This window comes from Elgaria multicarinata, chromosome 17, assembly GCF_023053635.1.
Source record: "Elgaria multicarinata webbii isolate HBS135686 ecotype San Diego chromosome 17, rElgMul1.1.pri, whole genome shotgun sequence".
NCBI lineage: Eukaryota > Metazoa > Chordata > Lepidosauria > Squamata > Anguidae > Elgaria > Elgaria multicarinata.
The window spans coordinates 27,221,282-27,234,452 of record NC_086187.1 but is presented as its reverse complement, the minus strand read 5'-3'; the positions used below and the strand labels follow the sequence as shown (position 1 = coordinate 27,234,452).

At 47.7% G+C, this 13,171-nt stretch overlaps 1 protein-coding gene across 3 annotated transcripts; it reads right to left on the bottom strand.

Annotated features, from left to right (window-relative positions):
* Window positions 1-1,285: 1,285 nt before the first annotated feature.
* MIEF2 (mitochondrial elongation factor 2) lies at window positions 1,286-13,171 on the bottom strand. 3 transcript variants are annotated; one of them, XM_063143135.1, is made up of 4 exons: window positions 13,082-13,171; window positions 7,333-7,486; window positions 4,492-4,663; window positions 1,286-3,357 (listed from the first exon to the last, which is right to left on the bottom strand). In XM_063143135.1, exons 1-4 carry the CDS (start codon window positions 13,084-13,086, stop codon window positions 2,300-2,302), a joined length of 1,389 nt encoding a protein of 462 aa, XP_062999205.1. In that variant the 5' UTR covers window positions 13,087-13,171; the 3' UTR covers window positions 1,286-2,299. The 3 variants fall into 3 exon arrangements, with proteins under 3 accessions (XP_062999205.1, XP_062999207.1, XP_062999206.1); XM_063143137.1 differs by having other exon boundaries at window positions 7,333-7,624; window positions 13,082-13,167; XM_063143136.1 differs by lacking the exon at window positions 13,082-13,171 and adding an exon at window positions 10,751-10,861 and having other exon boundaries at window positions 7,333-7,624.

Below are 13,171 nucleotides of genomic sequence, written 5' to 3'. Positions count from 1 at the left end.
GGTACTGAAAAGGTCTAAATATAAACTACACAGAACCAACTGCTCACGCTTTTGAGTTCCAACTGAGAGTAAAAATGGGGAGAAAATGGAATAATTTGCTATGTCAGGGCTCCTTAAAACAACACATTCTTGTGATTTGCTTTGTTGCTCTCTCTGACAAACAGCAACCGATAAGACTGGATGAGTCCTTCAAGTGTGAATATTTTGAGAACATAGAGAGATGGGAGCAGTTAATATTTCCAGTTATACTGCCAAGGAAGATGGTACCTTCCCTGTGCATCATTTAGGGCAGCCTTCCTCAACCTGGGGCACTCCAGATGTGTTGGACTGCATCTCCCAGAATGCCCCAGCCAGCTGGCTGGGGCATTCTGGGAGTTGTAGTCCAACACATCTGGAGCGCCCCAGGTTGAGGAAGGCTGGTTTAGGGGATTCACACACGTTCCTAAAGACACGCCGAACGATGATGATGGCTTGAGTCAAGCTACTGCCCTAGAAGGAACAGACACAAGTCACTATTGCACACAGGCTCACTAAACTGCCCGATGTCTCCAAGTCTCAGGGCTGCTCATTTGGAGAACCCAAGACATACAAGGTCTCCTACAACCTCCGTCTATGTCCAAGGCTATCACCACACAGTAGTTTTCCATCTCAGTGGCAAAGACTTCTGTTGACATGCCAGCAAGCACATAACTACAACGAGGCATAAATGAAGCATACAAACTACTCATTCTACAGTTCGGAAACTTTGATTTCGCGAGAGCAGCCTTCTGCACTCTGTCTCCAGATGTGTTGGCACAGCTGGAGGGAGTCAGGATGAGCCTCGGTTAGCTTTACAACGGCAATCCAAGATCTTGATGAATGATCAGTTATTCAGTTTTCCCAGGTTACGGGACACCCAAAATCTAGACTCCTCTCCCATACCCCCCCCCCACTCCTTTGGCACTTGGTTAATTTTTGAGTGCTGGCAACAGGTATGACCGACAGCTGAGGAAAACGAAACCGCAACTTTGTGCCCCTGAGGTAGACAATCGGTCATTCCGTGACACTTCGGACCACACTCATCAGGACAGGGCGCCTCCAGCAAGCAAGAATTCCTAGACCCTTGTTGATTTCTAGCAATGTGCAAAGATGTTGCAAACTACGACTACTCGAGGCAAGTGCAGCAGCACCACAAGGAATGGAGACGCACACGCGTTTGCAATCGGGGAAACTATTTCTCCAGGTCTCGAGTGCTCACTCTGAGCACCCAGTGCCTGTAAGCACCTACAGTAAATTTGGGGTAGCCTGCACAGCAGATTAGGGGGAAATTACTGGCTCAGCATCTATGGCAGAACCTACGCTGCTTCCAATTTCCAATTTATGCATCCATCCACCCCAGGTATTTTTTCCAGGACTTCCAAGTTGTGCAAAAAAAGCAGACACAGCACAGCTCAGAGACATTGGGTAGACCAGGGGTCCCCAATCCCCAGGCCACGGACCAGTACCGGTCCATGGCCTGTTAGGAACCGGGCCGCGCAGGTGAGCTGCTTTCACCAACCCACCCCCACCCCAGTGTACCTGAGCGCAGGACGCCATCTCGCCTGCCCAGCTGAAGCGAAGCCAGGACACGGGTGGGGTGGGTGGCTTTGGAACGGCACACCCGTCCGGAAGCTGCTCTGGGAGAGCAACTTCTGGGCAAGCCGTTCCGAAGCCGCCTGCCCCAGCATCCTGGCTTTGCTTTGGCTGGGCGACCACCCAGCCGAAGCAAAGCCAGGACGTTGGAGTGGGGGCGGGGGCGGACGTGGCTTCCCAAAAGCATCCCCTCAACCCCCCCCCCCCCGGTCCGTGGAAAAATTCTCTTCCACAAAACTGGTCCCTGGTGCCGGCTCTTACATGGGGTAGGTGGGGGGTGGGGACGTCTTCAAGGTTACTGCTCCATCTCACCCTACTCCTGTTACAGAGTGATGGGGGAAAACCAAGTAGGAGGGGGCAGGGGGAAATCACACCAAATCCCCATGATGCAGCCAGTGGGGTGGGTGGGTGTTTCTCCCCCTACGGAAGCTCAACCTTCCAATCTGGCTTGGCAATTCCTACAGTAGCACAGGATCCAACCATGGGGGAATTACAACATCAACCCTAGATTTCAAGATCTGGGAGAGAAGAGAAGAAAATAGCTCTTACAACCCAGGACCACTTTACTGCAAGAGCTAATACTTTCATTTCATTAGGTGCAAAGAACTGCATTGGGGATGAGCGGACAAGAATCTCCCATGCCACTCAACCCCCAAAGTAGACAAAGTGCCACAACTGGGTCATGTGTTTATAATCCCAGTCCAGTCGCCAGGTCTGGCTCCGCTAAAGCCTCGTACAAGGTACAACCGATCTCTTCTATCTCCTCCAAGGGCAGGCGGCTGAAAAGGTTGATCCTGCTGTCGAAAAAGCAAGGCAGGGAACCTTTCGCCAGGTACTGGACCAGCTCTTCCAGCACCTGCTGGAACCTATCAGCCAACGCTGCTTCTGACCAGTCAAGTTCGGTTTGGCTCAAGTGCAGGATGACGTGAGTCAAAGGACTGCCAGCCAGCTTGCTCCAGAAGGGATGGTTTTCAAAGATAACCTTCAAGATATTGAGACAAGATTGCCGGACGCCTGAATCTCCGGCATCCAGGTCTTTAATCTTGGAGATCTCTGCCGCGTAAAAGCTTAGCTGCCAAAGGTTCTCCACAGGTTCTTCAGAAGATGCAGCGAGCAGAATTTTATCCCCCATTTCTATCATGGGGCAGAGGGTTACGTCCAGATGGATCTGTTCATACCTCACCTCCAGCTTGAGCTCCTTGGGAGCCATCACAGGCCTGACCACGCATTCCAACATGCTGCTGATGACAGGCCAGTTGACGGAGGCCACCAATATCTTATGGAGGGCGTCATTGACGGTGTTGGACGAGAGATACCCGCCCACAAGGAACCTGTCCCAGGGGCTGTTTCCCCGCGGGAAATACTCCAGACCGGTCCGTTTGATCATCCCGAAGCAGGGGTTATTCACGACAGTCTGTTCTCCTGGGATCAGGCACCAGAGATTAGATTCCAGCACTAAGGGAAGCATGAAGTCAACTTCGAGGTGGTTGCGGCCGACGAGGTCATCGCAGAGGTAGCCACTAAGGAATATATTCCCAAAGGGCAGTTCCGAAGACTTGTTTTTCAGGAAGCTTTGCAACTCAGCACAGATGTCCCCTGCCAGCTGCTTCCCCATAGCCTTTTCCATCTCTGACATGGAGATGTGGTCCCTGAAGAATGAGAGAAGCTTCTCCTGCAGTGTGAGGCACAACAGGGCCCTCAATTCCACCGGAGGGACCACAGAGGACAAGATATGACTGTCAGGTTCTGCAAAAGAGGAGAGAACAAAATAAAGTCCTATCCCGGCTTCTGTAAGAATGTAAGCAGAGCCTCGATGCTTCGGAACAGAGGTGGTGCAGCGATCTGATGGAGAAACACTGGTCCCCACCAAGGCAGACCAGTAAAGCTCCCAGACCTCATGGTTTCTAAAAGGAGATGGTCATTTGGAAAGCCAACGTGGGGTATGGAAGCAACACCCCTTCCCCATCATTTCTGTCTCCACTGTACACTGCTCAAAGATTTACTGCCTCTGGGCATGAAGGTTTCAATGAGCTCGCAAAAGTAGTAGGCAGTTGCTAGGCTCGTTTCCCTCCGTCAATTCATCTAGGCCTCTTTTCTTTTTTAAAGCCATCTAAGCTGGTGGCCATCACTTCATCTCGTGCTAGAGGATCCCATAATGTTGTGTGAGGAAGGAGTACTTCCTTTTGTCTTGTCTCAAACCTATTGCCCACCAATTTCACCAGATAACCTTTGATTTACAGGAGGAAAGGGCAAAAAGTTCCTCCACCTACTGTCTTAAGACTCCGAACAAAATGTTGTAAGCTGCTCTCATGTCCTTCCTTCTTTTTATATGTATATATAAAAAGATCAAAGGGGACGATCTACTTTACAGAGCTGAGCACAACAACACAGCCAGACATTTGGGGATCTGGAGGTGCCACATCCGGTCCTCTTTGGACCAGGTCTCCATCCGGGTTTCCCCTGCCATGACGGATGTACAGAAGACAACAGTTGCATTCATTCCGGCTCTAAACATTCAGAGTCAGCATGGCCCAAAAATCAGAGCTTTGTACCAGGGTTCAAATTAGTCTCACTGGGTGGATCTTGGGGAAGTCATAGCCTTAGTGGCTGCAGAAGAAAAATGGGAAGATTTCTGCAGTTAAACTAGGGAGTGCAAAGTGTTAACTGAGTCACTGGAATAAAGCAAGGCCTCCCATATATATTCTGAAGAGGGCCAACCTAAAAGTGGATCTTTTGCCAGAGTCACCGAGGAAAAGATGGATGTCCATCATAGCGTTACAGAAGAAGACATAAATCCAAGAGCCAGAATTGCCAATGCACCCAGGGCATGCACAGAACCTGGATCCTGGCATAGCAAGAAACCACAGCATCTATCCTGACCTTGTGCAGTCACTCCCCGGACTGGAGACAGCAGTGGCTCCTCAAGGTCTTCCCGCCGTGTCTTGGGCATCGCCTTGATCAGGCTGAGTTCCTGCCAGCTTTCCTCGAAGGACTTCTGCTTGGCTTTTATGTCGTCGTCATCGTCTGGTGGGCTGGTGGCTCGGTCTATCAGCTGTGGAGGGACAGTCCCCAGAGGTAGCATGAATCCCTGACATCTGGTTTTGTCGCCAAGGCACAACCTCAAATGTGAATCTATACCCACACGCAGGCTACAGTATAGAGCAGGGGTGTTAAACCTCTTCCAGTCCGAGGGCTGAAATCCATTTCAGAGAAGCGCTCGGGGCCTGCATCCCAGTGGTGGGTGGAGCCAAAAAGGGGAGGGGCCAAAATCCCAGCATATTTCAGCTTAGAGTTCTTACTGCCAGTAACTAAAGCTTAGGAGAGGCATTTCAACTTTTTTGAATGGGGTGAAAGAAAATACAAAAGCCGGGAAGCCACCGACCAACTGATGGTTGTGGTAAAGGGATGGGGCTAGGGGAAGAGGGCAGGACCAGGACCCCCGGCAGGCTAGATTGTCCCTGCTGGGGCTGAGCTTGAACACTCCTGATCTAGACAGATTGGTCAGCAGTGGGGGCTCTGAAGTCAGTGAGTGATTCTCTTCCGGGTTTCCGTCAAAACCAGCCAGAACGGATTTACTGCCCCACTGACTTCGGAACCACCAGCCTCCACAGTTAGTCAGGCGAGCATCTATGCACAGCTGGGGCTTTCTGTGGCAGCTCATCATGTTGGACTACAACCAGCTTTTTTTCCAACCCAAGTGTGTAAAAATAAACCCTGAATGGCACCGCTGTTGCGGAGGAAGGGCACAGAACCAACCAGTTGCACGTGTGCCTAATTGAAGAGCGTTACTGCTTTTAAACATTTCCTGTGGCTAGCTGCTTGAGCACTTTACCTGCGGAATGCTTTTGCGCAGTTCGAGCTGGTGCATCAACAGCGCCTGTTCCTGGTGAACATGGACCTGGCCACGCATGTCTTAGTTATACATCTAGGTTCGATTATAGTAAAATGTTTTGACACAGGGCTGCCATTGAAAAGCGCCCAGGAACATCAGTTACTACAAAAAAAGAATGCAGCGACTAAAGTCTCGACCAGGGCTGGTTTAATAAGATGCCAATGCTCTGACGTTGTACCAGCTTCATTTGGCTTCTGGTTTATTCTCAAGCCCAATTCAAAAGTGCTGGTTATCAGCCTTACCTCTCTCAACAGCTTGGGACAAAAGTATTTAATCATAGAATTGGAAGGGGGCCTACAAGGCCATCGAGTCCAACCCCCTGCTCAATGCACATGGGGTTCCCTGGTAGTCACCCTTCCAAAAACTGACCAGGCCTAGACCCGCTTAGCTTCATCAAGGTTGCAGCATCCCATGCCATCACACCAGATAAGCTGGATATAAAATAATAATAATAATAATATTTCTTACCCGCCTCTCCATTTGATCAAGGCAGGGAACAACAGTAAATATAAAATATATAAAACTGAATTAAGAACATAATATACATTGTTAAAACATCCTAAAATTCCCCTAGATAAGCCTGGGGACCATCTCCTCTCATTCGACTTTGTCTTTCTGTTAGATTATTGGGAGAGGCCTTGATCTTTGTTCAATTGCCAGCAACAGTGGTGTGAACAGGTATAACAAGACAGGGCCTTCTCCACAGTGGCCCCCAGGATATGAAACTCTGTGCCCAGGAAACTCAACCGGCCCTCAGTTTGATGCCAAGTAAGGACTGTTTTATTTCATTGTGCTTTTGGAAGAACGAACTCCTGAATGCTTTGATTCCCTGGCTTTTTATAAGTGTATGCTGCCTCTGCATGTGCACAACATACATTCTGTGTTAGTGTTTTAAGTTGTTCTTGCTAGGTGCCTTAGAAAAGCCAACTGCAGGCTTCCACAACAGGTGAAAACTCACCCTGCCAAATACATCTGCCACATATAAGTAGCTTGCTAGGTTGCCACCAGCGAAGCCCATTTGTGCAGTCCTATTCAGGGAGTAAAACCAGGAAGATTACTGAGTCCCTGAAAAGCCAGCCTATTTGGCCAGTGGGCTTCTCAGCTTGGTGGCTCTTTCGCAATTAGCGCAAGCCATTGTCGTGTACTGTAGCTGCTCCAGCTTTCTCTGGGAGACGAATGAGGCAAAGTGCTAGGAAATTTACAAAGCTTTATGGTAAACAATAAATACTTCTGTAACACAAACTAGGCACTTTTTGTGAAACTCCTCCTTAGGCAAAAACTATGCAAACTAAGTAAGACAATTGTCGGTTCAAAGAAAAGGCTTTTCAAATGTCTATAACTTCAAGGTGGTTGATGCGTGGACGATTTCTCATGCAATCTGTCTGACTGTCTCTTTGCCGCTAACCTCGCTGAACGTTTTAGTTTCCAGCGATTCTTAGCATCAAGTAAGGTTTCTGAATGCTCACCCCCAGAAGTTGACTCCCTGTCCACTGAAAGCATAGAATTTGGCCTTGAAGAGATAGACCCTGGAGGGGGCAGATTTTCAGCTGAAGCCTCTCCTGTGTGAGCCTCCTCCCCCACTGGCTTTAACTGCCTGGCGTCTGGCTCAGCGTCTTCTGAGCCTGAATCTGTTTCTGATTGATTACCTGCATCATCTGCTCCCAATACAGGAGCAGTAGAGCTATACATGACAGCCATGTTCTCCTACTTTCAACTCAAGGGCATCAGTTAAAGTCGACTTGCCCACAGGGCAGAATCCGCTTTCATCATCGGCTATTAAAAGCACGCTTGCCGCAGATCGCACAGAAAGGAGAACCAGCCCATCTTACCTTCTTCACAGCCAGCGTTGCAATGGCCAACACAGCTGCTCCGCTGACGCCCAAGACCACCCTGGCATTGGCCAGCAGGAAGTCCACCACGCTGCCCAAGCCGCGTTCGTCACTCCTCTTCCCCTGCTCGTGGCCGTAGCCCGCCATTGTCCACCTTCCGGAAACAAAAGCAGGTTTGGCTAAGGGGACGCCGTTATGGGATCAATGGGAAGAAGAGAACCAGAGACACTGTGGACCAACAGCAACGCAAGGATGTCAGGGGCTGCTGGCACATTATCAGTAGCAATCACACCTAGAACGGGCAAGGGCCACAGAACCAGTAGCCGTAGTTATTATTTATACAAATAAATACATAAAAGAAGGCGAGGAAGGAGAAAAACAACACAGCCTTACCCAACCTGGTACCCTCCGTATGTTTTGGACTACCTTTTAATACTTTTAGGGTGCAATCCTATTCATGCTTGGAGGATATATAAGTATTGCACCCTTAAACACGCCTAGATTATTTTGCTTTAATTTATTTATGTCCCATTAATAGTTTACCTGTACCCCAAAGTCACATTCCTATGGATACATTTCTATTCCTAAATCAACTATCTCCAAACAATTTTACTGTAATCAAGACCTCTTAATAAGCTCTGAAACTAAAAAAAAAAACTACCCAGACTTTAAGATCATCCACAGGGGTCCTTCTCCGTGAGCCCCTGCCAAAGGAAGTGAGGCAGGTGGCTACTAGGAGCAGGGCTTTCTCTGCTGTGGCACCCCGGCTGTGGAATGAGCTCCTCAGAGAGGTCCGCCTGGCGCCTACACTGCACTCCTTTCGTCGCCAGCTGAAGACCTTTTTATTCTCTCAGTATTTTAACACTTAATTTTAACTTAAATTTAACTGTTCTAACTCTGTATTTTAATCTTATATCAATTTTTGCTGCGTGGTTTTATCCTGGTTGTGCTTTTTATACTGTATTTTGTATTTGTGTTTTTAACCTGTTGGTTGTTTTATTATGGTTTTAATTTCTGTGAACCGCCCAGAGAGCTTCGGCTGTTGGGCGGTATAAAAATGTAATAAATAAATAAATAAATAACAACATGACTGATTCCCATGACGTGTTACAGGTGTGCTTACGACATAAGAATTATTTCTCCAACTACACACTGGTTGTTTCTGTGTTTCCCAAAAACAGATCTGCTCTATATACGATCTGAGGAACTTCTTTCTCTGACTACATTGACCATTTTATGGTTCTTTTATGACTTAAATGACACTGTAGCTAGTTCGGCTTACAATATCTGCTTCGGTTTCTTCTATCACTTAAGAGAAACTGAAAGGTAGTTATTTAATTGCCTGTACTCTGGCACGTATGCCTCCATCCGGGGAAGTTCAGAGAAAAGGCACGTGGTCATTCTAGCAAAGCTTTCTGTGGACCACTGGCCCTTGGAATCAAATCATTTTATGTTAATCCAGAATTTGCTTTAGAGGCCTCCAATTATTAAATTTCCTAATTGCGTAGCTGGGACAAGGTGTTCCAGATACATGACAAGAGTCTTTTCCATCACCAGCTACCTGAGTCAAGCCATTGGTCTATACAACCCAGCATTGTTGACACGGACTGGCAGCAACAGCTCTCCAGGGTTTCAGGTAGGAGTTTTCCCAGCCCTACCTGGGGATGCCAGGGATCTAACCTGAACCTTCTGCATGCAATCAGGAGCTCTACCACACAGCTATGGCCCTTCCCCCTAAAGATAAATTAAGATTCTAGTCCTCATAGTTCTGAATAAAGATCTGATTTAAATAGAGACATAGGAAGCTGCCTTGGTCCATTTAAGCCAATATTGTCAACACTGACTGGCAGCCTTGACTTTCCTTGGTTCAGGTAGGAATTTTTCCAACTCTACCTGGAAATGCTGGGGACTGAATCGGACCTCCTGCATCCAGAACAGGTGTTCTTCTGCTGAGCTTTGGACTTTCCTTTGGGGAGCAGGGGTCTCTTTATCTCATTACTCCTAAGGCAGCACCAGCAGGCTTCGTTCAAGCGACCACTGGCACGGCCCACCTATGCAGATGACTTTTTGGACATCATGGTCTGGTATGATTCTTTCAATGTGTTTAGTTTTTAAAGAAATTATTTTTTCCTTACATTTCATTCGGACCCTTTAGCATTTAATTGCCTTAGATTGCAAGGTCCAGAACTTGAAACATTTCTAAAAGCTGCTCTGAGACCATGGGATAGACATCAATAAAATAAATTTAAAAGTTAACGTAAACTGGCAACTAGTTTTCGGGAAGGGGACCAGCTGGTGGCTCTCAGGTGGCCAAATTTGACCGTGGGGGCATCTCCATGATAGAGGGACTGTGGCTCAGAATGTAACACCTGCTTTGCCTGCAGAAGGTCTCGGGTTCAATTCCTGGCATCTCCAGGTAGGGCTGCAAAAACTCCAGCCTGAAGCCCTGGAGAGCCGTTGCTGTATGGACCAGTGGTCTGACACAGCAGAAGGCAGTTTCTGATATTTCTTACTTGCTGACCCCTTGAAAAGTCAAAAGTTAACTGCCAATTTCACATGGAAGTCCTACCAGCATTGTCAGGGCAAACAGAGCAGCGCCTACGACGGCCAGCTCCATAAGTATTCAGTTCCCTTGTTCTTCCTCCTTCCCTCGCCCACCAATGTTCAGCTTGGCATGCGTGAGTCAGAACTCCCAATATGACTAAATAGCAACAGCGGCATCGTTATGGGAACCGAGAGCAAACAAAAACTCAGCCCCAAGACGAGGATTCCAATGGTATTCAGAAAGCGGAAAACCAGGTTCCCAGACCCTGAGCAGATTTACTCAGCAGCAGTACATCTTAAGCTCGATTGAGTGTGCTGCTCACAGGTTGCAAACGTGCTTATTTTTTCTGCACACCCCAAACATATGTAGCAGTGCGCCACACTTAAACCAGATGACTGTGGCACTTTTGCAAGGCTCAGCCAGCCATGCTAGGCCTGGACCCATGAGACCTTGGCTGCAAATCTATCACCCAAGCACCCAAATGTATTTCCCAAGGCCTCCGAATCTCTTCCACAGAGCCCTGAGTGTCTTTTCTCTGCTTAATTGCCATTTGGGGGTAATTTTCAAGGGGGGGGGGTGCAATTGGGGAGTAAGGGTTAACTCTAATTGCCCTTCTTCCTAAATCTTCCCTTGCATTGCAATTAAGCGGATTAACACCCACCCACCCATTGGTTTGGGGTGATCCAGGACACAAATTAACTAATTCCTTTTATTTGGGATTACTTGGAAATTAATTGGCTGCCTTTGCCTCCTGTGGAATTTCAATAAATCCTGCTAATTATGTCGATATTTGCATGTATATACATAAATTAGCAAATGCAGATTTGTGTCCTCTGGCCTGGGCTCCGGTTCTTTTAAGCGTTTGCAACACACCTGCCAGCTACGCTGAGAAAGAGCTTTGCGGACTGATCCGTGACAAGGTCTGAGAATAATAATTTGCTACAGAGGGGAAGGAGTCAGGTTTCCGGTTGCTATTTTGAAGTTGTGTAACAATATCTACATGCCTCTTCACCCCTGCTTGTCTTTTCTATTCTGGGGAACAGACTCCAGGACCTGTCCATAAATTCAAGAGAGGGATAGAGAGAGACCCTCTAGGTTTAATTTGAAACTAGGCTCAACCTAGACCTGTGGATTTTATCCCAAAACTTTTCAACCCTGGCACTGCCCCTGGAGCAGAGGGTTTCTAAACATATGCAGAGTGTCATTTTCTTTCACTGACAAGTTATGTCACCTGACCAGAAAGGGTGGATGTGCACAATTGTTTATCACACTGCAGTGAATTCTTACGTGACTTTGTGTGTTGAATGTGTGTGGGGGGGGGGGGGGAGGGAAGGGAAATAAATAATTATGCTTTATCCTGAATAACGCCCCCCCCCTCAAATAGTCCTACCTCTGCTGCCAGTTGCAAAAGCCACAAATGTTTGCCTGGCCAAATGGCTGTCCGCTGCAGGTCACAGGCTCCCCACATGATTGCATGTGGACCCATATGATGAGGATTTAAACAGACTTTGTGGGGGCATAGCTCAGTGGTTAGAGCCCCTGTTTTGCATAGAGGGACCCAAATTCAATGCCCAGATCCTCAGTTAAAAGGATAAAACAGCAAAGCTAAGGAAGGTCCGTTGCTGACTGAGAGTAGCTACCAGTCAGAGCTGACACAGATGGACGGATATATGACCCTTCCTCACATTCATATGTGAGGAAGGACCCAGAGCTTTGCTTGCAAAAGGTCCTGGGTTCAATTCCTGACCCCTCCAGTTAAAAGGACCACATAGCTAGGAGCAATCCTTCACAATCCAAGGCCCGACCGCTGCCAGTCAAAAGTAGTCAATACTGAAAACTTATTAAATATGTGGATAAAGAAAAAAGGTGGGAAAACCCCCACTGGCATACTTAGAAATATGGAAAACATAGGTGGAAGGGGAAAGAGTTAGTCCCAGGATGCCCTAAGTTGAATTGTATTGAATGGAATTTAAATTAAATCAAATTAACTAATCAATGTTAAATATTTTATACCCAGGCTTGTATAATTAAGTAATTAGACTCCGAATGTACATATGCGACACATTACTTGACCCTTGTAACCAGAATCACACAATAAAAACATTTTTTTTTTAAAAAAAGTAGTCAATGCTAAGCTAAATGACCAAATAAATGCTTTGATTTGGTGAAAAGCAGCATTGCATGTTTGTACACTTAGTTTTCCTATCCCCACCCCCACCCAGATATAGCAAATTATTCATCTCAACATCTCATATTGGGGACAGGGTCTCTATTACAGTTGGAGGGCTTGAGTCTGAGGAAAGCCTCAATGAATAAATGTGTTTCTTATTAGAGATCAATGGTTCTTCAGGAAAGCAGAAGGGCTATTCCTCGTTTTTGCTAGCAAAGCCAACTGATCAGGGCCTCAGCCAAAAATGTGGAGGTGATAGTAATGGAGGGGGATCAAAACCGTAAAAATATAAATACGGGTGGTTAACAAGTCATTTCATCGATTTATTTGTTAGTGAGCATTGACAGCCACTGCAAAGTATCAGAAATTGGGCAGGGCAAGCGTTTGCAGGGCTTTAGCCAGGGTGGGCGAACCCACCTACCCACCCTGGTTAAAGCCCTGCGGCTGCAAGCGAAATGTCAAGGGTCACACCGCCAGGTCTGTGGCACCGTAGCAGACCCCGACAGCCCTCGGTCCCCCTTCCCAAGACAAGGCAGCCTTAATTAATGCAGGGCAAAGGGGTGGGGGTAGCCGTATTAGTCAAAAGAGCCCCCAGTGAATCCTGTGGCGCCTTATTTATTTTTAAAGCGCTTTTCACCTTGAAGGCGACCACAATTGTCCATCTTTTTAAAAGGTGTCACGGGACTCCGCTGGGTTGTGTGGGTTTTTTTTTAAATCCTTCTATTTATCCTTTTTAAAGGTCATCCCTGTTGACCCTTGAAACAGACCAATGGTTCCCCAACCGTCTTGGGGAGGGGGTACACCTCCCCCTCCTTATTAAAGGGGGGGTTTGGTTAGGTTAGCCTTTACGACGCTGTCCCGGGGCTCTCAGGTGTGTGTGTGTGTGTTATTTAATCAGCAGCTCACCTTTGCACCTGACTGAGAAGGTTAAAAACCACCACCCCCATTATCCCACCCCACCCCATTATTCTCGCCTTCCCCCCCCCCGGGTACGTCCCTTGGAAACGCGGAAGCTTGCTTGTTTTTGCACTCACCTCATTCAGCACCAGCAAGCAGCCCGCGGGAGACGGCGGGTCGGGCGGCCGGGGCTGCGTTCTCCGGAGCTCCCCCCCCCCCACCGACCC